This window comes from Oratosquilla oratoria, chromosome 24, assembly GCF_046742065.1.
Source record: "Oratosquilla oratoria isolate Oo_2021 chromosome 24, ASM4674206v1, whole genome shotgun sequence".
In the NCBI taxonomy this organism is placed as follows: domain Eukaryota; kingdom Metazoa; phylum Arthropoda; class Malacostraca; order Stomatopoda; family Squillidae; genus Oratosquilla; species Oratosquilla oratoria.
This window is the reverse complement of record NC_134800.1, coordinates 5,630,749-5,655,978: the sequence shown is the minus strand read 5'-3', so window position 1 is coordinate 5,655,978 and position 25,230 is coordinate 5,630,749. Positions and strand designations below refer to the sequence as shown.

The window sequence follows — 25,230 nt, the reverse complement described above, 5'->3', positions numbered from 1 at the left end:
CCCGGATGTGCCAGTATCTATATTTGGTTCATGCTTGACTTTCCTGCTGATTTCTTGTGCCCATTTTTAAAAAATTATCTTAAATGTATACATGTACGTATGTGTGTAATGTTTACATGTTACATATTCAAATGTCGATAAAGATTAGATAGCAAGTAGCCTTCATTATCTAAGTCGTGGCTGATATGAGATTACACTACACATTATTTCTTTGTCATTTCATCTTAGCAAACGTGCTCTCCAAATACTTTTTTTTACTAATAATTAAATATACGTGCATCTATTTTACATTTTAATGAAAACCTAAATTAATATGAGAATATCTACAAAATAAAGTCAAGCATCATTCCTTAGTGATAAGAAATTAATTTCTGCTCAAAGAAAAGTATTGATTACTTCCGCTATCCCTTCTTTCTTGTAATCTCATTAAATATCTTTTATTGACTCTTCAGTGCAGTATTGTCTCCAAGGATAAATTATAGATTAACGATGAAGAAATACAAATATATTTTGAAGAACTGGTTTTAGTGCATCTATGAAAACGCAGATACTGCAATACAAAGCAACGCTTCAGAATGTTTTGGAAGTTGCCACTAAGTTTCGATCATGAACAATTATTTTAGTTTAGATCAGTTGCACCTTTGAGAAACGTGATATATAAAAGATGTGTAATTTTTCTCTCGGCCTTACATTATTATTCTTTTTCTCTTCTATTGACATTATGAAATAAAAAATAATTAGAGCATCAAACAGGTGATTTTATCTGGCGATATCTGGCACTGTATGTCAGCTGGAGTCCCTGACCAACCTCAATTCTGCAATCAAATCGAGAGCTCACGTACACCAGAAGTGAAGTGTCGTCATTTGGTGAAGTAAATTTCAGCAAAATGCCGCGAGACAAAGCAACAGATCAACTCAATGACTACAAGAAAAGTAACCCGGTATGTATTACATATTTTCATGTAATGACACAGGCTATTATTAAGTGTTATGTGAAAAAACAGTGAATGGAATTAGTAGGCCTGGGGTGGTAGGCCTGTTAGCAACACCATATCGTTGACCCCGAGAAAAATAAAATTGTTTTTATTGGTAATTCAATGTCATGATCAGATTTTATTTTCAAGGTAGTGATGACGAAAGGAAAAGTTGGAATAGACGAGAAATCGCAAGAGTGAATTTGTAGGCCTATGCTATATAGGTGACAAGTCATGCACCTCCCACGAAAATAATGGACGATTCTTCTAGGCCTAGGGTTTTGATCATTATTAATAACTTCCAGATATCATGTTAATATTGGATCAAGTTAAGTTAACATATGTCACCAGAAACATTGAAAAATTTAAGTTTGGTCATAGACCTTGCAATAATTATTAGGCCTAACTAACCTAACTAGGACTTGTTAGTTGGGGGCTATCCCCACCCCCTTCTCTTCTTGCCCTGTCAAGATTCAGGCCATTTATATTTATCTTTATTTCTATTATATGTATCTTATTTTTATTTCACTAAATATCGTACTTCAATCATGAACATGTTCATTCAAACTGAAATTTGTTTGTATCACGAGAATACAATTTAACTTTTTGTAACTTGACTTAAAAATTCAGTTTAATGACTGTGCAAGTAGCTTTGATGTCAGTAGAATTGTATGCTGAGTTAACTCAAAATATTGCATGAAATATTTTGGAGATTATTTATGAAAGATGGACTGAATATATGATTGTCTAATTGATCAGTTGAGTTGACATGTATTTACTGTTTTCATTTTGTATTGTGATGTTGATCATGTGCCAACATCTGTTTGACTATTGTTATTTCTCTGAGATATAACTCTGTAATATGGAATGACAAATAACAATATCTAATTGATGTTGAGATAGATTAGCTAATATAGTGGTACTAAGAATTAAATCTTTCATGCGGTCTTCTGTTGAGACGGATTGTTGCTGCGTCAGAGTGAAGCACCAATGGCCCTTTATCTAGAGGTGCAGCCTGGATAGGCTGACATTTGTTCATTGACCTGGACATAGGATGCTGCCTTCCTCCACTCAGGGGAGTCTGTAGAGGCCAGGCATACCAAGCACCGGCTAACGTACGTAGACAACGGACACTGCCTTATGGGAATATTCAACTCAAGAATTCAAGTTTCGTATGTCTTTCCTCCACTTTTTCACATATGGAAAGATGACATCTGGCAACCGATTCCCACTTCTTCTAACCAGTATGGAAACATTTACATTCTAACGCAACATGGACAACAGACAAACATTGCTTCCTGGAGGGATGTATAGGAGGACCTGAGAACTATTTCTGACAACTGAATGGGTGTGGGTTTCCAGTCATTAAAAGGCAGGCAGCAATCATCAATTCACGTAGTAGTTCCTGGTTGATACAGAGAAGCTTAAACTACTAGCAGTAACAGTTATGATAATATTAATAGTAATAAGTTTATTTGGCAATGAATCAATATACATGAAGTGCAGATAATGAAAAGAACACATAGTTGAAAAAAAACAATTAAAATTGCTGAGGATAACACAAAAAAGAATGTAAGCTTATTTTCATTGTGGTCCTCATAGTTTACCCTTTCCTTGAATATTCAGGCATTTACAGTAAGGTGGTAACAACTGCAGGTCATCTGTGGGACAAGGAAGTTATCATCGGTAGGCAACCAAAGCTGTTCTTCACTATTTTCAAGATAAGAAGGAAGTCAACATATATAACTTAGGCATATCTGATTAGATACATTATCTAAAGAATTTTATTTCTACAATATTAGTTCCACAATGTTAAATATTTTGTGGAAAAAATGTTATGTGTATACAGTATATATATATGTGACCAGTGATGATTTCCTGGAACACATGATAAATTCCCAATGGACAAGACCCCAATCTGCATAGCAGACAAAACCCCCAATAGGAAAATTGGGGGGAGGACATAACCTAAACTAACCCAAGCTATTCACTGATTGGGGTTTCGTCCATTGGGGTATTGTCCATTCACCAATTTCCGGTATGTGGTGGTCCTGTAAGATGGTGACATTGACTGGATTCCTGGAGATGCAGATCTTCAGCTAGAGAGAACCAATAGATTTATTAATAATGCATTTATAAAGATGCTTTTGATATGGACAACCATTGTTATGGTGCACTTTTGTTAATAGAGCTTGCAAGTTAAGTTTGAGAGATCTTTGTATGAAGAGTTTATTATTGTTGAAGTTGAAGAAATGCTTAGCTATAGTTTGAGGGATGTCAGAGGTAAGAAATGTGGATTATTTCGTGTGGTTCTTATGATTCTTTATACTTCTTTGTACATCTGTGTTGTAAATCCTAACGTTACAACAGAATTCAATTGCAATACATACAAGTTAGTTGTGTGTAATATGATCACATTTACAGTTATGCATGTATTAATGTATCACCATTATGTTTGTGATTACTCTTACAGTTGAGGCATTGAATGCATAAGTTTTATGCTGTCAGTATTTAGAGAATTTTAGTGATATTACCAAGGACCAAAATGATGCAACATTCTTTTATTTTTGGAGAGTAATCTTCACTTAGAAAAGAACAGCAGTCACTTAAGATTTTACTTAATCTCATTTCTTCTGCCTTTCTTAAGTCTTTTCTTGTACAATATCCATGACCTCTTTGACATGATATTGTTTCATAGGATACTCATAGTAGTAATTGCCAATAAGATAGTAAATCTAATTATATGACTGAAGTCAGATAACTTATTAATGTACATCATATTTTTCTTTTAAACATTGATGCTTATTCCAGTAATACACCACATATCATGTGAAATTTAAATTGAGTATAAGAACTTCTTATTTATTTGTAACCACTGCTTCCCCATAACAGGAACCTTGCAGTTTTGCAAAAAGTATATTTTATTGGTTTAAGAAGGGTGGCTTAATGAAAGAATAGTAGAGATTTAAAGTGTTTTTTTGTTTTGTTTTTTAGTAGGAATTAGTCTCTTGTCATAAAAGAAAAAGTGCCAATTTGTCTAGAGGGATGTCACTGAAGTCCTTAAAGTATTAACTACATAAAATGTGGAGTCAATACCTCATATGGAGAGTACCTCTAAAGCTAGTGTCTCCGAGTCAAACTTGTAGTTCTCAAAGTTGAGATTCCAAACTTGTCTAAGGTGCAAGTCCTAGCCCAGGGGTGGGGAACCTTTTTGTGCATGAAGGCCACCTTACAATTCATCGTCCCACGTAGAGACCGCACTGAACAATTTTTTTTTTTTTTTTTTTTTTTTTTTTTTTTTTTCAATAATTTTATCCCTTTTTAGGGGACGTTGTAAGTTTTCCACCCCCCTCCCTAAAAATTGAGTTTGAAAATATTTTTTAATTCTAAAAACATACATATGTATAAAAAAAATTAAATGATGTTTTACCTATTTTTTGAATTTCGAAGTGGGTGCATAAGTTACACTTGACCCTTTTTTTTGTTTTTAATTATACCCTTTTTATGAATTTAAATTCAAAGTAATTTAGAAATGCAAAAAATGCTTATAGATGTATAATGATTTCAGACTTAAAAATATTCAAGGTATTTTAAAAATATATATATATATCAAAGGCCGCAGAAGGCCGCACTTGATGGCCCGGAAGGCCGCAGGTTCCCCACCTCTGTCCTAGCCTATAGTGATGTGCATTGAAGGGAGATGAGAAAATGTTGAATTTTATTCATTTTATTTTTTTCTTCATCTCATTCCTCTTCTTTTCTTGTCAAAAGAACAGTGGTATCATAGACAGGTACCTACATGTGCTGCCTCTTCATGGCTTATTCCAAGAGAATGTATCTTTAATGTCAATCAGGTATACATATAACTTGATGAAAGTGGGTTAGAACAAGAATTTGGTAAGAATTAATTTCTCATTGATATGGAATTTGATGACCCAATTATGGTGTCTTGTGAATGGGATTGTGCACCATAGGTTACATTAATAATGGTAATAATTATTGCAGTCTAATAATAATAATAATAAAATGATAATAACAACAACAGGTATTGCAGTGTCCTACACTGACTGAACATTTGCAGAATCAAAATAGGTCATCAATGAATCTTCAGACCTTCCCATACTGTCGACTTCTACAGAAAGAAACATTGAACTATTGTCTGTTGTATTAGTGCGCGTCTGTTTTTATGCCACTGCAAGAAGGGGAGCAGTTACTAGTTATCAGTTCTCATGTGAAAAGTTGAAGGCAGATAATCAACTCAGATAGAGACCTTGGTTGGACCCAGTCGAACACTGAGAAAAAAGAAATAGCTGGAGATGTACGGAACATTATAAAGTCGAAGGTACAAGAAATTGCACAAAGCATACCTGTAAATTCATTCCAATTTATGAAGCCAGGTTAAATGTGTTTTCATGTTGAGTTTGAGAAAAGGGTGCGTATTGTGTACATCTTGAATAATTATCTCCTATTTCTAGTTGAGATATTGCTATCAGAAACCTCTTCTGCTTTATCTGGGTGTATCTTTTCCCGGATTAGCACTGCTGTGAGGGGCATAGACCAAGAGGCTCATAATTCGGTCAACTTTTTAAAGTTTGTGTTAATTTTTATGTACATTGATTTTTAACGGGTTTGATAGCAATATTTTATGTAATTTATATTTTCTTTTTTATAGACACTCGCGTTCCAGTCAACTAATTATTTTTAGCTATGCTCGGAAATTAAAATAAATATATTTTATTAGTACAGAAAGGAAAATTAAAAAGGAAGAAATCAAGTAGATGTACTGTGACGTAGAAGCCGCCCCGTATCTTTTACTGCATTTTAAGTCATAGAAAACGCAGCTGACTATAGAAGTAACATGACATGGATGCAGAAGTTGCAAAGTTGATGCGCAATCATTCCCTCGCTTAACCATAAACTACGGTACTGGTTTGTGTTTGCCAGGAATCCAGAATTGTAAATGTTCATCTTGCTGCGCACTGAGGCATCAGCATCAAAACATCAGTTTTTATATTATGAAACACGGTCTAGTATCGACCTTGGAATTTCGGACTTTATCGGGTGAAAACTTTGGTACTGATTGAATGCAAACTTGGCGACTCCAGAATGAATAAAGATCCTAAAATTAAATAAATGGGATTTGTTGGAGCTTGCAGTAAACATGATAGTTGTTCTGGGAAATGTGCATCAGAGGAATCGCTACAGATGAATAAAATAGCCTAGCGATGGGTAGAACAAAAGTAATGTGTCACTCGGAACAGGAGGGGGTAAATCGCCACATGATTTTATGGAAATTATAAAATAACCATAGACATGGAATTTTCCGTAGGGTTCCGTTTTCTTTGATGCTGCAGGCGACGTCAAGTTGCATTGGACCAGCTATTTTTGTCACGTTATTTTTTTTAAGTTATCGACAAAAGATAGCACACCACCAAGTGGCTCACAGCATAAAACCTCTCATATTTTAAATTTTATTTTTATGATGCAGAAGAGATTGCTTGAAGTGCATTCAGACCGATATAGCATGCAACTGCGCATGCATTAATGCAGCAAGTCACTGACAATTGTACCAACTGTTCCGTAACAATCTCAGTTCTGATTAAGTTAATATCCCTTTCAGTTTCCCAACAAAATAATGAAGTCAGATAAGTGTACAATTGTAGGAAAGTTCTCCTGAATTGGTATTAACTTCCTGTTAGACTGTTTGAAAAAAATTGTCAGTTGTGGCCTTCGTCATTACAAGGACGTTTGGTTGTCACGTAGGTTGTAGGAAGTGTAGGCAACAGAAAAGTCATTTATTTACCTGTTTATTTTATTTACTTGTATGCTTATTTGTTTGTATATTCATAAATTATGTGCATTGTGACCCAGTATATATTTCCAATGCCTAAAGTCTTATGTCGGCTTACCGACCAAATGGAGACGAAGTAAATATACATGTGCATACATTGGCGGGATATGAAAGACGGCGCAAAGTTATATACATATAATGTAGACTTTTATTATATTTATAAATCAGGATAACAACGAAGATGACTTCATGTCGCCTGTACCTTGTTCAAGGTCTTTTCAACCTTGTTTTATGGACCACTGTGTAGACCTTGTAACTAAGTGCGTCAGACGATTTGATTAAAGAGCGAAAGAGACAGGGGCCATGGCGAAATCGAGTCTGTTATTGATCTAAACTACAACCGAGTTGGATTAAAATATTCAGCTAATCGATAGAATTGGGTGTTGCTCCCTATTTAGCAAATGCTTTTCAGCCTATAACATTGTTGGCAGGGGTTGCATAATTATTTATTAACTTTTTATTATTGTTTTATTGTGTTCACACACAAGGTTGATTTTATTGTCATTTTATTGTATCGCTTTGACGCATTTGGTATCGAGAGACTTGTTTGTTCCGCATTCGGATCATTCCCATTGGTCATTGGTGACCATCACTTGCCCATGCTGTCCGAACTCGCTGGGCAGGTGGATTGGAGCAGAGTGATGTTCCATAAAATAAAACTTGTTTTAAGAGGTGGATAGATTTCCAGTCTCTCACGCAAAATTGGCAAACAAATTATTTGAAATAAAAAACAATGATATAAAGTTGGTGAATATTGATATGTATTTATGTATAAATAGTAAGGCGAAGTTCCAGGCGTTCAGACAAGACCGGTATACAGAACTACAAGGACGGGTTTTGGTAGCAGCATCACTGATGTAACACAATTTTACTCCCCATATATGTAATATCTGAAATCCCCACATCCTGTGTTTTCTGTGAGAATGACATTGAAGATAGTGTAGGGCGATGTTGAAGTTTGCAATTCTGTAGATGCTTTTGTATAAACTCTAGAAGAAAATTAGTCTGTGGACAAACGGAGCTGGTCTAGCTGCTGTAGCCTTAGGCAGAGCAGGATCCTTACGCAAAGCGATTTGACGTAATGTCGTCTTCCCAACGCCCGGGAAACTTGATCACGTTCAGAAAACTGATTTAGATTTGGAGTAGGAGCGGAAGACACTTTGAGAATCTTAATTTAGATGTGGTGTAGAAAGTGAAGTAAGGTTAGATGTGACTGGGTAACGGGGTGGGGTCACAAATTAAGGAATTTTAGTCTGTTAAAAGGACTGACAAAATAGCGTTTCATAAAGGAATTCGTACATTTAAATGTTTTAAGTAAATGTTCTTAATTTTTTTTTTATATAATTTTAGACCCCAGGTAGACAACCCCATATGTACCCATACTTCTTCGCTCGTCGGACTGTATAAATCATTGTACTAATCCTACTAGGTGGCAGTGTAACTGCGAAAGATGTCAGTAGCTAGTTTTACCTTAAATACGGATAAAGCTGGGAATATATCATGGGAAGAAAATCGCAAGCATAATGGTTCTAGTTTGTGTTCGTTTTATTAATTTATTTATATGATTATTTAATTTATTTGTTTTATTAATTCATTATTGAGTCTTGTACCTCACATTTGCTTATACTTCAAGTGTAGTACGCTACCGTTTACAAAAACTAAAGCAGTCACCCAGGTATATATTTAACTTGTTCAGTTTGAAGTAGTGTTGAGTTACAATCTTGGCATATACCATTTAGGATAGACTTTATAAAGTGTACATTTACCTTTAGTTTTGACTATAATTGTAGGAATAATGGAATCCAAATGGGGATCACATTCGATTCAAAGCAAAAACGTGCCCCCCTCCCCACGAACTTAAAAATTCTTCTCTCTCCAAACAGAATGGGTTAAGTAAATCATTGTTTTGCATAGTTGGCTGTTTTTTATCATTTCGTAGCATACAGGAAAGGAATTGATAAACTTGTTTCATATTTTATTCGAGTTAGTGAAATAAAAAGAATAGATAATATGGGTATCTTGTTAGTGATATTAACTATGTGAATATAACATTATAATGTTCGAGTTTTCTGTTCCGTATGTTATACTTTATGAGTTACCATAATTTTCGTAAACTAGGTCCCAAACAAGAGAATGTCGCACAGTTGAATGGAATTTTCTGGTGGCTGCTGGATGATATGACAAAGGTTTCTTGTCGCATTGCTCTTCCTTTGTAATCCTTTGTACCACAAAATGATGATATGGTTTGACGTCACAAAGTCTTTCCTCCTATCGGGAGGCTAGGACGGTACCCCTTACAGAGGACTTTGTAGCGTGGAATTGAATGAACCGTACCCTGGATTCACCGTCGCCGGTGGCAGAATCCGCTATCCCAACGACCTTTGCCGCAAGTAACGACGCCCTAACCCACTCGGCCAGTGAGATTCCTTGATACCACAGAAAAAGGATTTTTTTTTCATCATAATTCATATAGTTATTCTTATTTTTTATTTGTTTTCGTATTTTATTATTTTTATTTATTTTATTTATTTATTTTCATCTTATTTTTATATTTATTTATTTATTTTTATTTTTATTTTATTTTTTTCTTAGTTTTTGTATTTATCTATTCATTTGTTTATTTTTTCAGGAACCACCTCAGCTCACATCTGGGGTCGGTCACCCCCTGGCCGACAAGACCAACTCCTTGACAGTCGGTCCCCGGGGGCCCATCCTCCTTCAGGATCTTCAGCTCCTGGACGAAATGGCCCATTTCGACCGAGAGCGCATTCCGGAGCGTGTGGTGCATGCCAAAGGAGCAGGTGAGAATATGTACAGTGTTCACCTTGGTCTTGGTCTTTGGACAACGTGCTGGACTCGTGATCGACAGCTATTTTCCCTCCCGGAAGAGAGCTCAGAGCTCGTATGACTGATCTCTGGGTAATGCTGTGACCTCACATGCACACACACACCCACCTCCCCGCCCACGAGAGTTGGAGTAACGACTCGAAGCGCATTGGTTGCTATGTGCAAATTTAGGGGCATAGTTTTATAGATGAAATGACAGTGCCACTTGCATTTGTTATGATATAGATTGTGTCACATTTTTCTTTAGAGAACTGTTGAATAACTGAATAGAGGAAGAAAAATGCATTATAAGCATTCTGAAGTTTGTCACTTGTAGTAATGAAATTAACATCAAAACTTAAATTTTCATGTTTATACACATGTTACAAAATATGCAACTATTTTCTCTCCTCTTTCATCATGAGAATAATCTTGGTGATCATCATAAATGAGGAATAGGATTACCATATTCAAAATTCAACAGTATCATAATTGTTTGTTTTCATTGTGTCACGTCTTATTTCTCTGCAGGAGCCTTTGGTTACTTTGAAGTGACCCATGACATAACAGAGTACACGAAGGCCAAGATCTTCAGCGAAGTGGGCAAGAGGACACCCATGGCTGTTCGCTTCTCCACAGTGGGAGGAGAAAGTGGTTCTGCAGACACAGCACGGTAACTATATTGAGTAGTACTTATACGTCTGATAGTTGTAGTGTACAATAGATATGTGTAGTCACAGGGATACTCTGCTGATAGTGTATTGGCACCCTTAGGGTCTGATGTATTTATAAATCAATAGTAGTTTTAGTTTCATTAGGATTTCTTGTTGACCACTTCAATGTCTTTGTCACCTTATGCCTTTTATTGTTGGCAACTCCCTTCCCCCTGCATGCACCTAGTATGTACACCATTCACATTGTCTCTTCCCCTACTCTTCCCCTCTCCCCCTCCCTTTCTCCCTCCCACCAACACTCCCTCCCACTCCCTCACTGACTACTTTTTTCAATAGTATATCTGAAAGGTACAATTTGTTCATGCTTTTTTTGCACAGCAAAATTATTTTCTTCTTGCTACTGGGTGAAATAATGTTGCTCAAGCCAGTTTTAGAATAATGTGCTGGGCTCTAGCTATATTGGATTCCAGCCTTTCAATTCCTCAAGTTCCCCCTGATTAAGTAAAAATCACCTGGTGGCAGACAAAAGAACCATAAGAATTAGGTTTTCACTCTTTTTACATCTTGGGATGTCCCCATAGACAAATAAAATCTTCCGGGAGCATAGACAATGAAAATATAAGTTATAAAGTGTAAATACATAAGCTTGAATACACATAAATGATTCAAACAAATCTTCAAATTTTTGTTCCTCTTGCAGAGACCCCCGTGGCTTTGCAATGAAGTTTTACACAGAAGACGGCAACTGGGACCTGGTTGGCAACAACACCCCAATCTTTTTCATCAGGGATCCGATTCTCTTCCCCTCGTTCATTCATACCCAGAAAAGAAACCCTGCCACACATTTAAAGGTATCTTTCAAGCGCATCTTACAAACTAACACATCCTCTCTAGAAAACAGAGTACCTACAAACATATACCAAAGGCTTTTTTCACCCTTACAAAGGAGGTAGCCATATAAAACAAAGGTATAAAAACCACTCCCATCCAATCCATCCCAATCACACTCCACCCCCTCCACCCTCTTCCCTCCCTCTCACCTTGGCACCTCCTGGATGACAGGTCATCCCTGCATCTTGTCCACTGCCCTGGGTCAGAAGCAGTGTCACAAGACACAGCACATCCACAGCAAGGTCGCTTCATTAAATCGGCGACCCCCCTCTCCGTCCCCTCATGCAGAAAAGGAGAAGACAGGGAGAAATCCCTTCAGGCTGTGTCAAATTTTTCTCACACATACTCCCTCTCCCCCAACCCACACCCATTCCACCTCATTCTCCATTCACTCTGTTTTCTCTCTTCTAGGAGAAAACAAGAGTCCACATGATTAAGTTTCTTTCACGTTGTGTACAGGAGTAGTATGCATGTGTTCTATATCTGTCTCATCAATATAAGTATCAGACATTGTAGATTATGCTTTGGCAAATATAATTGAAGATTTTGCATGTGGTTAATCGTATATGGATGCTCACTGGCTAAGCAGGTTAGATCATTGCTACTTGTGACAGAGGTCAAACTGACAGTGACTCAAACCCTGTCTTGAGCGAGTTGGACCAAGGGCATGATTCATTAAATTTCACACTACAAAGTGTAAGAGGCACCATCCTTGCCTCCTGGTAGAGGAGTTCACAACATTAAACTAAATTTATGAAGCGGACTTGCTGTGGATGTGCTGTGTCTTGCGACACTGCTTCTGACCCAGGGCAGTGGACAGGATGCAGGGATGACCCGTCATCCAGGAGGTGCCTAGATAAGAGGGACGGTTGAGGAGAGTGGAATATATAGGAAATGGAATGGGTGGGAGTGGTTTCTATGCCATTTTCTTTTTGGCTACCCCCCGTTCAGGGAGAAAAAGCCTTTGGTATATGTATGTGTGTGTGTGTGTGTGTGTGTGTGTGTGTGTATATATATATATATATATATATACATATATATATATATATATACACTCACACACACATACATACATACATATACCAAGGCTTTTCCCCCTTACAAGGGAGGTAGCCAAAAAGGAAAAGGCATAAAATCATTCCCACCCATTCCATCCCTGAATATACTCCACACCCCTCCACCCTCCCTCTCATCTTAGCACCTCCTGGATGACGGGTCATCCCTGCACCTTGTCCACTGCCCTGGGTCAGAAGCAGTGTCGCCCGACACAGCACATCCACAGCAAGGCCGCTTCATTAAATCGGCGACCTCCCCTCTCCGTCCCCCCATGTTTGTATATGTGATGTGATTTGGTCTTGCAACACTGCTTCTGACCCAGGGCAGTGGACAAGGTGCAGGGATGACCCGTCATCCAGGAGGTGCTAAGATAAGAGGGAGGATGGAGGGGTGTGGAGTGTATTCAGGGATGGAATGGGTGGGAATGATTTTATGCCTTTTCCTTTTTGGCTACCTCCCTTGTAAGGGGGAAAAAGCCTTGGTATATGTATGTATCCCCAAAAGTGGCAGCTTGCCGACAAGATTGACGAGATAAACACCATATGAGGACGGAGCCTTTATTTGTATGACGTTTCGCTTATTACAGCTTTTTCAGCCAGCAAGCATCCATATATATACATGTACAATACTTATTTAATCTCAAACATTTGTATCTCAACTTGTACTTGAAAAAGCTGTAATAAGTGAAACGTCGTACAAATAAAGGCTCCGTCCTCATATGGTGTTTATCTCGTCATATGTATGTATGTTTATACATGTGATGTGATTTGGTTTAACATCACCAACTCTCCCTATCAGGAGACTAGGACGGTGCCCCTTACAGAGGACTTTGTTGCGTGAAATTCAATGAACCATGCACTTGGTTCAACTTCACCAGTGACAGGGATCAAACTGCCATTGCCTTGACCTTCACCGGAAGTAGTGATGCCCTAACCCACTCAGCCAACAAGCATCCCTATATATACATGTACCATATATGAATAAGTACAGTTTTTCACTTAATGTAAATTTGCACTACATGGAATGTATCCCTTCCAATATATGAAGATACTGGTATATGTAGTTGCATTATAGTATACAAATATACACATGCATACATACATATGCCAAGGCTTTTTCCCCCTTGCAAGGGAGGTAGCCAATATATATATATATATATATATATGTATATATATATATATATATATATATATATATATAATTTTTTTCTTTCTTTCTTTCTTTCATTATTTCTTCTTTCAGGATCCAGATATGTTTTGGGATTTCATCTCCCTTCGACCAGAGACCATTCACCAAGTGTCTTTCCTATTTTCTGACCGAGGCACCCCTAATGGTTATCGGCACATGAATGGCTATGGGTCCCATACCTTCAAACTTGTCAATGACAAAGGACAACCATGTTATTGTAAATTCCACTGCAAGACTGACCAGGGCATCAAGTGAGTATTCATGGACAAGATTTGTTTTTTTCTCACTGTCAACCAAATGTACCAGTGGCCATTTCCTCGGTACTCACTTTTTATCTTTCCTTAATACCAAATAATCCATGGGGTTTCACTCTTGAATACTTATATAACCCTAGACCATTCTCAAGCCTTCATTAAATTGTCAAGATCTTGTTGACATCTAGTGGTATTAACCACTTCAATAGCTCCTCCTATTGAAGTGGTTAATACCTCCTATTGAAGTGGTTAATAACTACACGCTCTCACGCAGCAATAATCACAACAACAGATAATCTACCCTCAAACAGACAACAAGCAAACGCACTCATACGTCATTTTGCACAGACGAGCCATCTTACATCTCACCCTGACGACCGACGCACCATTCGACGTAAGAAAGACTTTCCCACAGACTCAGACTATACACCCTTCATAGACAGTCAGACAAAACTCATAATGCATAGTCTCAAGCACTCATCTGCCTGTGGCCCTGATAACATAAGCAACATCCACCTAAAACACATTGGACCACAAGGTATACACGCACTCACAAACATTGCAAACTACAGCTATTCACACAACACTATACCCGACATCTGGAAGCATGGTAAAATAATCACCATTCCAAAACCGAACAAAGACCCAACAATCCCAACATCGCACCGCCCAATCACACTTCTCTGCACCCCCTCTAAAGTCATTGAACGCCTAATACTTAAACTTGTCACACCATATATTCCCCTTGCTGACTCACAACACGGTTTTAGGCCACTACACTCCACAAACACTCTTCTGACAAACCTCACACAAAGAATTTTAGATGGCATCAATTCAGATAGGCCCCACCACAGAACACTTCTTATAACATTGGACATTAGTAAAGCTTTTGATGCTATCCCCCGCCACAACCTAACAAATAAAATATATAACACAGACATGCACAATAACACCAAAAGATGGCTGGCCAATTATCTGGCAGGCAGGAATGCTCATGTGTCATATAATGGCCAATCATCGCACATCAGAAACATTAAGAACGGAGTACCACAGGGCTCAGTTCTATCCCCCACATTATTTAATCTATACATGCATGACTTACCCACGCCAGACACCTCAGAAATACAAATCTCTTCCTACGCAGACGACATAACAATCACATGCACACATCGTAACACAGACAAAGCTGCAGAAATAATCCAGCCTTACCTTGACACACTCAACACATGGTTCATCACAAACAGACTCAAAATAGCTCCAACCAAATCTACAGCAACACTTCTCACCAACTGGACAAAAGAACACAAATACATACCTCATCTCTACATCAACAACACTCTAATACCACACACAAACACACCGAAAATTCTTGGTGTAACATACGATACATCCATGTCTTTCAAACAACACCTCACAAACATAAAAAACAAATGCACACCTAGACTTAACGCACTTAAGTCAATCACTGGAACAACATTTGGACAAAACAAAGAAACTAATATAACAATATACAAACAATGCATACGCTCAGTGATGAATTATGCGAGTCCTGCATGGGCTCCTAATCTCAGTGAGACACACCACAACACCCTTCAAATCATACAAAACAAAGCCCTAAAAACAATTACAGGCTGCACAAATACATCACCTACAGACCATTTACACCATGAAACAAAAGTCCTCAAAGTCAAGGACCACCTCGACATGAGAGGCACACAAACACTTGCTGCAGCCACCACAAACACATCACACCCGCTACACTACATAGCAGAACACCCACACACACCAAGAAACATTAAAACTACACCCAAAGACCTTTATTACACACAGATACTCTCTTCTCTTCCTCCACAACCACCAAATACCAGCCTCCGGAAACATATTCATAATCATATCACTCACCGCTCCATTAACACACTGAAAGACAACACACTGCTGCATGCCAGACCCCCTGATATCCACCCTTCTGAATCCTCTCTCCCACGTAAGGACAGAGTCCACTTGGCCAGACTGCGATGCGGTCACCACCCAGCACTTCTAAGCTACCAGAAGAGGCTGGACGACCGTGTTGTGAACAGCTGCCCAGGATGTAACACTTCACCCCATACCATACAACACATAATGGAAGACTGCATTATACACAATCATGCACGCAAACAACACAACATACACTCTATAAAGGATTTGTGGGAAAACCCAGTTTCGGCTGTGGCCTTCCTTGGGGAGACGGGACTGCTCGGACAGACAGTCTAGGGAACGACAACAACAACAACAACAACCACTTCAATACAACTCAAATTTTCACGCACAACATTGGCTGCCATATGTAATTTGCATCACACTACTTACATTATAAAATATAAAGTCACTGCTGTATTACTCATTCTCTTTTACTCTGAGTAATTATAAACACAGAAAACATGATCAAAGCAGTTCACAGAATCCAGGGATAATTTACGCCGATGAATCCTAGTGTACCCCTTCGCGCTTCATGATGACTATGTAGGCATCATTAATCATACAGAAGTGGTTAAACTTTGGTCAAATATTTTGGTAAAAGGTCACAAGTAGAGATGATTCAAGATTGCATATTGGGAGGCAAGTTTCTAGTAAGGACATGCTAAGTTGAATTCCCATGCTTCAAAAAGTTTTTTGCAAAGAAGCACTGTCCTATTCCTCTCAGAGATGGGGAGTTCCATGACATTAAACCAAGTTATTAAACTTTTCTTGGGCAGAATATGAAGGGATAGGAATTTCATATAATTTGTAAATTTCTTTTGCAGAAACTTTTTGGCAAACGAAGCTGACGCACTGGCTTCCACTGACCCAGACTACGCTATCCGTGACCTGTATAACGCCATTGCCGATAACCAATTCCCATCATGGTCAATGTATATCCAGGTATGGGACGGAAGTTAAGAAGTTTAATAGGATTGAGATGTCACTAGTCATTTACGACATACAACATACAGGAATACCTCACTATACAACCAAGTTGTGTTCCCAGCTGACTGGTCGCAATGTGAAAATTTGTATATCGAGGTGGGTTTTACATGTACGTAAATAGGGGGGGGGTTGTGTTCATGGACCCTGTCAACCCCCTCCTCAATTTTTGCCTCCTGGGGCTTTCACATACACCCAACATTTGTTTTACCTACTTTATAGCACTCTGTCATATAGTGAGGTATTCCTGTACTTGCCAGAAGTAAATCGAACAATCCGTTGCCTCGGTTGTCCCTTGCAGGAGACACGTGCCCTCCAGAAACCTGGCCATGGACACGGGTTTGGCTTATAAGTCACTCAGTGAAGAAAATTTTTTGGTGCCCTCTGGTAGGAATTGATTTACTACACCATAGGGGTCACATGAAGAATTGTTACCCCAGAACACCCACATGAAGAATCATCATTCCATGAGATCCCACCTGAAGGATTGTCACCCCAGTACGTCGAATATCAATAGTGAAATAAAGATTAGGTTAGGTTGAATGAGGTTTATGCTTATTGACATCAACTTTTACAACCGAAGATTCGTAAACCCAGGATGGCCCACATGATGATTTGTCACCCTAGGATAGCCCACATGAAGAATTGTCACCCCATCAAAGTCTGGGGTGACAATTCTTCATGTGATTGTATCATAGTATAAGGTGCTCTCTGCATGGTGGTTGCATCAGGGACAATTGGTGTCTAGTATCAGGCCAGTTCTATGTTAGTGTCAGTAACATACAGACACATACATCCATTTGAATCTTGATCAGATTTACCCACCTCCTTTTCCTTTACTTGTCCTCCTTGTCCTTTCCCCTTCTCTTCTTCTTTTCCCCTCCTCTTTTTCCTTTCTCCTTCTCCTCTTCTTTTCCCTACTCTTCTTCCCTTCCCTTCTTCCTAACTCTGCCTCTTCCTTGTTTCCCTTCCTCTCCTCTTCCTTGTTTCCCTTCCACCTCTTTCCAGTTTCCTTTCCTTCTCTTCCTTATTTCCCAACCCCCTCTTCCTCCTTTCTTATCTTCCTTGTTTCCCTTCTTTAACTTCCTCTTTTCTCATCTTGTTTCCCTTCAAACACCACCGCCACTGGTTAGAATGGAGAAGAAGAAGAATGCAAAACTTTGAGATTATAATCGAAAAAGGAGATGAAAGATTGCAAGTAAAGATTGTTAATATACAGTAACTTGTAAATTAAAATCTTAGAAAAAAAGTAGTGTTAAGGACAATATCCATGTCCATCCATACACCAAGGGATTTTTCCCCCTGACCAGGGAGGTAGCCAAATTCAAAAGGTGTAATAACCCACTCCCACCCATTTCTGACCCAGTTAAGATTTTTTCTTTCTTTCATTCTTTCTTACAAGGGAGGTAGCCAAAGTCAACTCATTCCATCCCCACATACTCCACTCCCCTCTACCCTCTTCCCTCCCTCTTTTCTTGGCTCCTCTTGGATGATGGGTCATCCCTGCATCTCTCCCACTGTCCTGGGTCAGAAGCAAAGGACAATGTCGTTGTAAGATATTGGTAGCTTTATGTCGTGCTACTTTTTTTCCGTAGGTGATGACATTCCAAGAAGCGGAAAAGTGGCACTTCAATCCGTTTGACCTGACCAAGGTTTGGCCTCACGGAGAATTCCCACTCATCCCAGTTGGTCGTTTCACTTTGGACCATAATCCAAAGAACTACTTTGCAGAGGTAAGGGTGAAATCTGTGTTACATCTTACCTGGTAGTTGTCAGTAACAGTATAATAGAATATAGTTTCATGTCATTGTTGAAAAGGCAAGAATTTTATAATGATGAAAAGTTTGATATTTTTTTATTATTTTCTATGGTTTATGTAAAGATAAAGAATTATGTGTAATGTTTTACAGTAGAGTATGTACCATTGATTTTATAATGAAACAATATGATAGTCTACTTCCCAGAAAAATACTCTTTAAGATGTATGAATTATAATTTGGAACTTTAAGTTTAGAATTGAAAATAACTTTTTTTTTTTCTTTTTTTTTCATGTTGTTTAGGTGGAGCAAATTGCTTTCTCTCCAGCGAATTTAGTTCCGGGCATTGAAGCTTCACCTGACAAGATGTTGCAAGGTCGACTTTTCTCGTACAATGACACGCATCGACACAGGCTAGGCCCCAACTATATGCAGATCCCAGTTAATTGCCCCTTCAGAGCTCGCATGGCAAACTATCAGAGAGATGGCCCCATGACCATAAACGATAACCAAGTTAGTACTCTCTCTTTCTCTCTCTCTCTTTCTCTCTCTCTCTCTCTCTCTCTCTCTCTCTCTCTCTCTCTCTCTCTCTCTCTCTCCCCACTATCTGTCTCCACTCTCTCTCTCTCTCTGTTTCTATCCACTATCTCTCTCTCTCTATCTCTTAGTTGAAGAATTTAATCAAAATTTAAAAAATCATGTTGTTTGGACATTAATGGTTTCTAATTGGATTATAGACAGGACACTAATGACTTCAAATTGTGAATTTCAGGCTGGAGCTCCGAACTATTTCCCAAATAGTTTCAGTGGACCAATGGATTCTGCTAAGCACCATGAGTCTAGCTTCCAGGTCACTGCCGATGTTGCGCGTTACTCCAGTGCCACTGAAGATAACTTTAGCCAGTGTAGTGACTTCTTCAATAAGGTAATATTTTTTTCTATCTTCTGCTTTACCACCTTATAAGGAGAATGCACTTTCTGGTGTGTATATATATATATATATATATATATATATATATATATAAATCTATATATATATATATATATATATATATATATATATATATATATATATATATATATATGCGCTAATAAGAAACACTAGTAACTTGTATTCAATTATGCAAGAGTAACCACTGGACCAGAGAAACTAAACGAAGTAGAGCACTTTCATATATTACATCTTCAGTGCAAAGTACTGAAAATGTAATATATGAAAGTGCTCTGTTTCCTTTCATTTCTCTTTCCCAGGGGTTACTCTTGCATATGTGTGTGTGTGTGTGTATTTATACAGTATATATATATATATGTATATATATATATATCTTCTCACACCCCCACCCCAACCTCTAGACCTGCTCATCCATATACCAAAAGGTCTCTTCCCCCTTATAAGGGAAGTAGCTGGCCAAGGCAAGCACCCACCCATCACCCCTCCCACACCTTAGAGATCTATCTATATACAAAAGGCCTCTTCCCTCTTATAAGAGAGGTAGCCAGCTAAGGCATTCACCCATCCCACTCTCGTCCATCACCCATTTGTTTACATCTCATCTTAGCTCCTCTTGGATGAAAGGTCATCCCTGTCTCCTGTCCACTGCCTGGGTCAGGAGGAGCAATGCAGCTAGACACACCACATCCACAGCAAGAAGCAGGGACTGCTTTATTAGTATGGTGGCCCTCCCTTATCCCCTCATTCTGTGTTTTTTTTTCTAATAGATCTTTTTGAACCCATTTTTTATTTCTTATGGTGTAGTAACAATCCTCCTAACTTCTGTAATAGTACCCAAGTCTTGTTTCAATGGAGATCTTGTTCATTTTCTTTTATGAAGATCTCATGGGATTTGTTGTCTAAGAATTGTGGAAATACCTTCATCTTTGTCTTAACACTCCCCATCCCCCACCCACACCCACTCAAAAACACATGACTTGATGGTGCAGTGGTAGCGTTTGCAACTGCTGCTACAGCAGTCAGAGTTCGAATCCCGCTCAGGGCTAAAATAATTACAGTATCATTGCACTGCAAGTCATTACTCGGACTCTAATGGGCAGGGAGTTGGGTGTGTGTGTGTGCATGCAATGTCACAGCAGTACCCATAGATCAGTCATACATAAACTCTGAGCTCTCTCCCAGGAGGGTAATAGCTGTCGATCACGAGTCCAACACATGATCCAAGACCATGGTGAATCACACACTACTTTCTTCCGGGATCTCGGTTAAGTCATCTGTGGGGGATGGCAAGTTGCTGTCAACATAGTACTTAGTGCCACAGGGTTCTTATAAAGGGGAACCTGAATCGGTGATTATTGCCTTGAGTGTCACTGACTGGAAACCTACGGCCTACAATAGCTAGCAACAGTTTCTGAGCCCTCCTGTAGATTAGATTTCTCTAGAAAGAAATTGTGGACTGTTGTCTGTTTTGCATTAGTATGGAACTGTTTCTGTGTCAACCTAATAGGTACAGGAGTGGAATTTGTTAGAAGATATGGGCTCAATCCATAGACCAAGTGTTCACCCCTTGGGGTTGTATCTCTAGTGGGAGGTGAGGGTGTTTATTGGCTTTAAAAACGGGTAGTAGGGAGATGATTATTGACGTATGTCAAGTAGGATCACCACATGTAGATACTTTTGGTGTATCATTGGCCTTTCATCCCTTGCAACCAAGTCACAGCATGCTTTGACTCTACCTATCTATATACCAAAGGTTTTTTCCCCCTTACCAGAGAGGTAAATACATATACATACCAAAGGCCTTTTCCCCCTTACATGGGGGGTAGCCATAATTGAATAGGTAGTCATGATTAAAAGGCATATACCCACTCCCACCCTTTTGATTTAATTGATCTAATTTATCTGGCATTATTTGTTTTTGCTTTATCATTTGTCTGTCTGATTTTCATTTATTATTAGTTATATGTCAATTTATTATTATTTACTATTTACCTGTTTGTTTATTATTTAACTATACCTATGCATTTATTTATGTATTTTATTTGTTATTTACATTATCATAGTTTTTATTTATTATTTTATTATTTATATGATTTTTTTTCGCATCCGACCTAGATATGGATCAAAAGGTCTCCTGTCGGCATGCTCCGCCTTTGTAATCCTTTGTATTCCTTTGATTTCAGAGAAAAAATACAGAAAGGGAGATTCCAGTCTCCTCATTCCATTCCATTTAGTTGCCTTTTATGACATGCATGAGAACATTGTGGCAGTATTCTTGTCCTCCTGCTACAGGAGAATAAGGAAAGAGATTACCATAGAAATGGTACATACATATACCAATGGCTTTTTTCCTTCTTTCAAGGGAGGTAGCCAAAATCATACGTACATATATCAAGGCTTTTTCCCCCTTACAAGGGAGGTAGCCAAAAAGGAAAAGGCATAAAATCATTCCCACCCATTCCATCCCTGGAGTGGAGGTGGAGGTAGAATGTAGATTGAGAGAAGCGAGTAAATGCCTTGGTGGATTAAAAAGTGTAATGAAGAATAGACATTTGGGAATGGATGCTAAGAGGAGACTGTATGAAGGAGTGATTGTACCAACAGCACTGTATGGGGCAGAAACATGGAACATAAAAGAGGAAGAGAGAAGGAGTTTGAATGTGTTTGAGATGAGGTGTCTGAGAAGTATGATGGGGTTTACTAGGCTAGAGTGAGAAATGAGGAGGTGAGGAGGAGAACAGGGGTGGAAAGGGAGTTGGGAGATAGGGTTGATGAAAGAGTATTAGGATGGTTTGGACACATGGAAAGAATGAGTGAAGAAAGACTAGTAAAAGAGGTATGGATGGCAGATGTGGAGGGAGTGAACATGAGGGGACGTCCTTGGATGAGGTGGTTGGATGGGGTGAAGGGGGCTTTGGGGAAGAGGGGAATGTCTTTTGAGGAAGGACGGGAGAGGACAGAAGACAGGGGTGAATGGAGAATGGTTGTATATGGATGATGTGATGCATGAGGTGGAAATGGGTGGGGGGGATGGGGGGTAAGGTAGTATGTGTGAGCAAAATTTGACACAGCCCAAAGGGATTTCTCCCCATCTTCTTTTTTGCATGGTGGGGACGGAGAGGGAGGTCGCCGATTTAACGAAGTGGCCTTGCTGTGGATGTGCTGTGTCTTGTGACACTGCTTCTGACCCAGGGCAGTGGACAAGGTGCAGGGATGACCCGTCATCCAGGAGGTAGCCAAAATCAAAAGGCATAATTCCATTCCCACGCATTCCACCCCCATTCACCACCCTTCCCTCCCTCTCATCTTTGCTCCTCCTGGATGACAGGTCATCTCTGTATCTCACCCATCACCCTGGGTCAGAAACAATGCAGCAAGACAGAGTGCATCCACAGCAAGGCCGCTTCATTTAATGGGTGAACCCCCTCTCTGTCCCTTCATACAGTAACATTGAAGACAGAGAGAAACCCTTCAGGCTGCATCAAACTATGATTCACACATAACCACTCCCCAACTCTCTTAGGAATGGTACATACATATACCAAGGCTTTTTCCCCCTTACAAGGGGGGTAGCCAAAAAGGAAAAGGCATAAAATCATTCCCACCCATTCCATCCCTGAATACACTCCACACCCCTCCACCCTCCCTCTTATCTTAGCACCTCCTGGATGATGGGTCATCCCTGCACCTTGTCCACTGCCCTGGGTAAAGGAAATATTTAAGGTCAATAGAAACAATAGCGGAAGTTAGAAAATGATGCATCATTCATTATGTAGAGATTGGTTTATAAGCATAAAAGAGAGCTGCATTATTATTATTTTAGTTTGAGTATGTGACTAAAATCCCCAAAGTATTGAATGAATATAACTTTGGAGTCAATACCCCACTAATTGAATTAGTTTTGATGTTATGAATTCCTCCTCTCAAAGAGGACTTTTTGGAATTGGGAATCTGATGTAGTATGTCCTTACTATAGACCAGCGATTCCCAAACTATGGGTTGCGACCCAAACATGGGTTGCGACCCAAACATGGGTTGCGACCCAAACATGGGTTGCGACCCAAACATGGGTCGCGAAGTGTTCAAGAATGGGTCGCAAGACCTTATTAGAAAAAAACAATTTCAATCAAAAGCTTCCCTACACTTGTGTTTTCAATAAAAGAAGACTTTCGAAATTGCTTTTAATGCTTGGGTCACCACATCTTCACCAGATCTGGATTTGGGTCGCAGCCCAAAAAAGTTTGGGAACCACTGCTATAGACTCTGTTTCTGCTGGGCTGACTCTTCACCTCCACTCAAACCTCACACCCAAAGATGTAATCAATATTACCTAAAAAAAAAAGGGGGATTCACAACATACAGACATACACATACCAAAGGTTTTTTTCCCCCTTGCATGGGAGGTAGCCAAAAAACAATGGCATAAAAACCATTCCCACCCATTCCATCCCCAACATACTCCACTCCCCTCTACCCTCATCCCTCCCTCTTATCTTGGCACCTCCTGGATGCCAGATGATCCCCGCATCTTGCCCACTGCCCTGGGTCAGAAGCAGTGTTGCAAGACAGAGCACATAAACACAGCAAGGCTACTTCATTAAATCGGCGACCCCCCCCCCTCAATATTACCCAGAAAAAGTGGGATTCACAACATATTTGTTGTTTTACCAGAAGAGCTGTACCAAGGAGTCTCACTCGTTTATTGAAGATGTTTATCTCTCATCAAGGTAACTCTTTTTGCCGTCCAGGTCCTCAACGAAGACGAAAGACAGAGACTTATGGAAAACATCGCAGGTCATCTCGTCAACGCACAAGACTTCCTCCAGGACCGAGCCATAAACAACTTCACCCAAGTAGACCGTGCATATGGGGATGGCATTCGACAAAAAATCAATAGATTGAAAAAGGCCCGGCAATCGAGCCACCTCCTACGCCCAGCGGTTATTTCTGCAGCTGCAGCCTCGTCAAAGCCCAAGTTGTAAGACAAAAATGTTGTGAGGGAATTTGTGATATCAGTAGCTGCATATAGTGCAGCATGAAACAACTCATAATTACGTGTAGTAAGCACTTTAAGCTAGTAAAATCATCACTGTAATCCTATTCCTTCATGACATCTACCAGATTTAGCAGCTGCTGTTATGTGTATTCATTATTTGTTGTTAATATTTTAGCTTATTCTCCCTATTTTTTTTTTTTTTTTTTTTTTCTTCTTCTTCTTTTCTTTTCCAAGTTCCTGTGTTTTATATGTGGGAGTCATTGGTCTCCTGCAAGAGACCATTTGGGCAATGGGTTGGCAACTGACTATATATTTATGGGGAAAATGTATAGACCATTCCTAGTCTACATCCTATTATCAATAGACATTGAATTGAATTTGCATTTAATTCACAAATATTGCAGCTCAAAAACTATTTCCTCCTGTGTGGAGACAGACTATCCTGGAGAGTTAGGTAGTAAGGCTTGTGAATATGAGAAATGTACTATGTACTGAAGTAATTTTTTAATATATATTTTAAGGAAGTTTGAGGGTCATTTGGAGTGCATATATAGTTTGGAGTGAAGTTTTTCAGCCTTTGTTTCTTGGCTACCTCCCTTGTAATGGGGAAAAAGCCTTTGATATATGTATGATGTATGTTTCATAGCCTCTTGTTAAGTAAAGGAACTCCTTCAGATATTGTACATGTGGTTAAAGTCAAGATAAAATGAATATAATCCATTCAAACATTGTATTCTTTAGAGTTCTGTATGTACGTGTTAGCCATCTTTAACTGAAATTATTGTGTCTTCATATTCAAATTACTGGGTTATACATCGGTGCTAATAGAAGCCTTACATATGCATAATAAAATAAACCTTCAAGTACA

The 25,230-nt window shown here is 38.9% G+C and overlaps 1 protein-coding gene across 2 annotated transcripts; it reads left to right on the top strand.

Moving 5' to 3' along the window:
• Positions 1 to 786: 786 nt before the first annotated feature.
• On the top strand, positions 787 to 25,230 carry Cat (Catalase). 2 transcript variants are annotated; one of them, XM_076207564.1, is made up of 10 exons: positions 787 to 941; positions 9,455 to 9,626; positions 10,183 to 10,324; positions 11,026 to 11,176; positions 13,515 to 13,711; positions 16,498 to 16,615; positions 18,253 to 18,390; positions 18,718 to 18,927; positions 19,187 to 19,339; positions 24,115 to 25,230. In XM_076207564.1, the coding sequence occupies exons 1-10, from the start codon at positions 888 to 890 to the stop codon at positions 24,346 to 24,348; spliced, it is 1,569 nt and encodes a 522-aa protein (XP_076063679.1). In that variant the 5' UTR covers positions 787 to 887; the 3' UTR covers positions 24,349 to 25,230. The 2 variants fall into 2 exon arrangements, with proteins under 2 accessions (XP_076063679.1, XP_076063680.1); XM_076207565.1 differs by lacking the exon at positions 787 to 941 and adding an exon at positions 2,070 to 2,089.

Coding starts and splice junctions, on each gene's coding strand:
- Cat (XM_076207564.1), top strand. CDS start 888: ATGCCGCGAGACAAAGCAACAGATCAACTCAATGACTACAAGAAAAGT. Junction 10,325..11,025: donor GGTTCTGCAGACACAGCACG/GTAACTATATTG, acceptor TTCCTCTTGCAG/AGACCCCCGTGGCTTTGCAA. Junction 11,177..13,514: donor ACCCTGCCACACATTTAAAG/GTATCTTTCAAG, acceptor TTCTTCTTTCAG/GATCCAGATATGTTTTGGGA.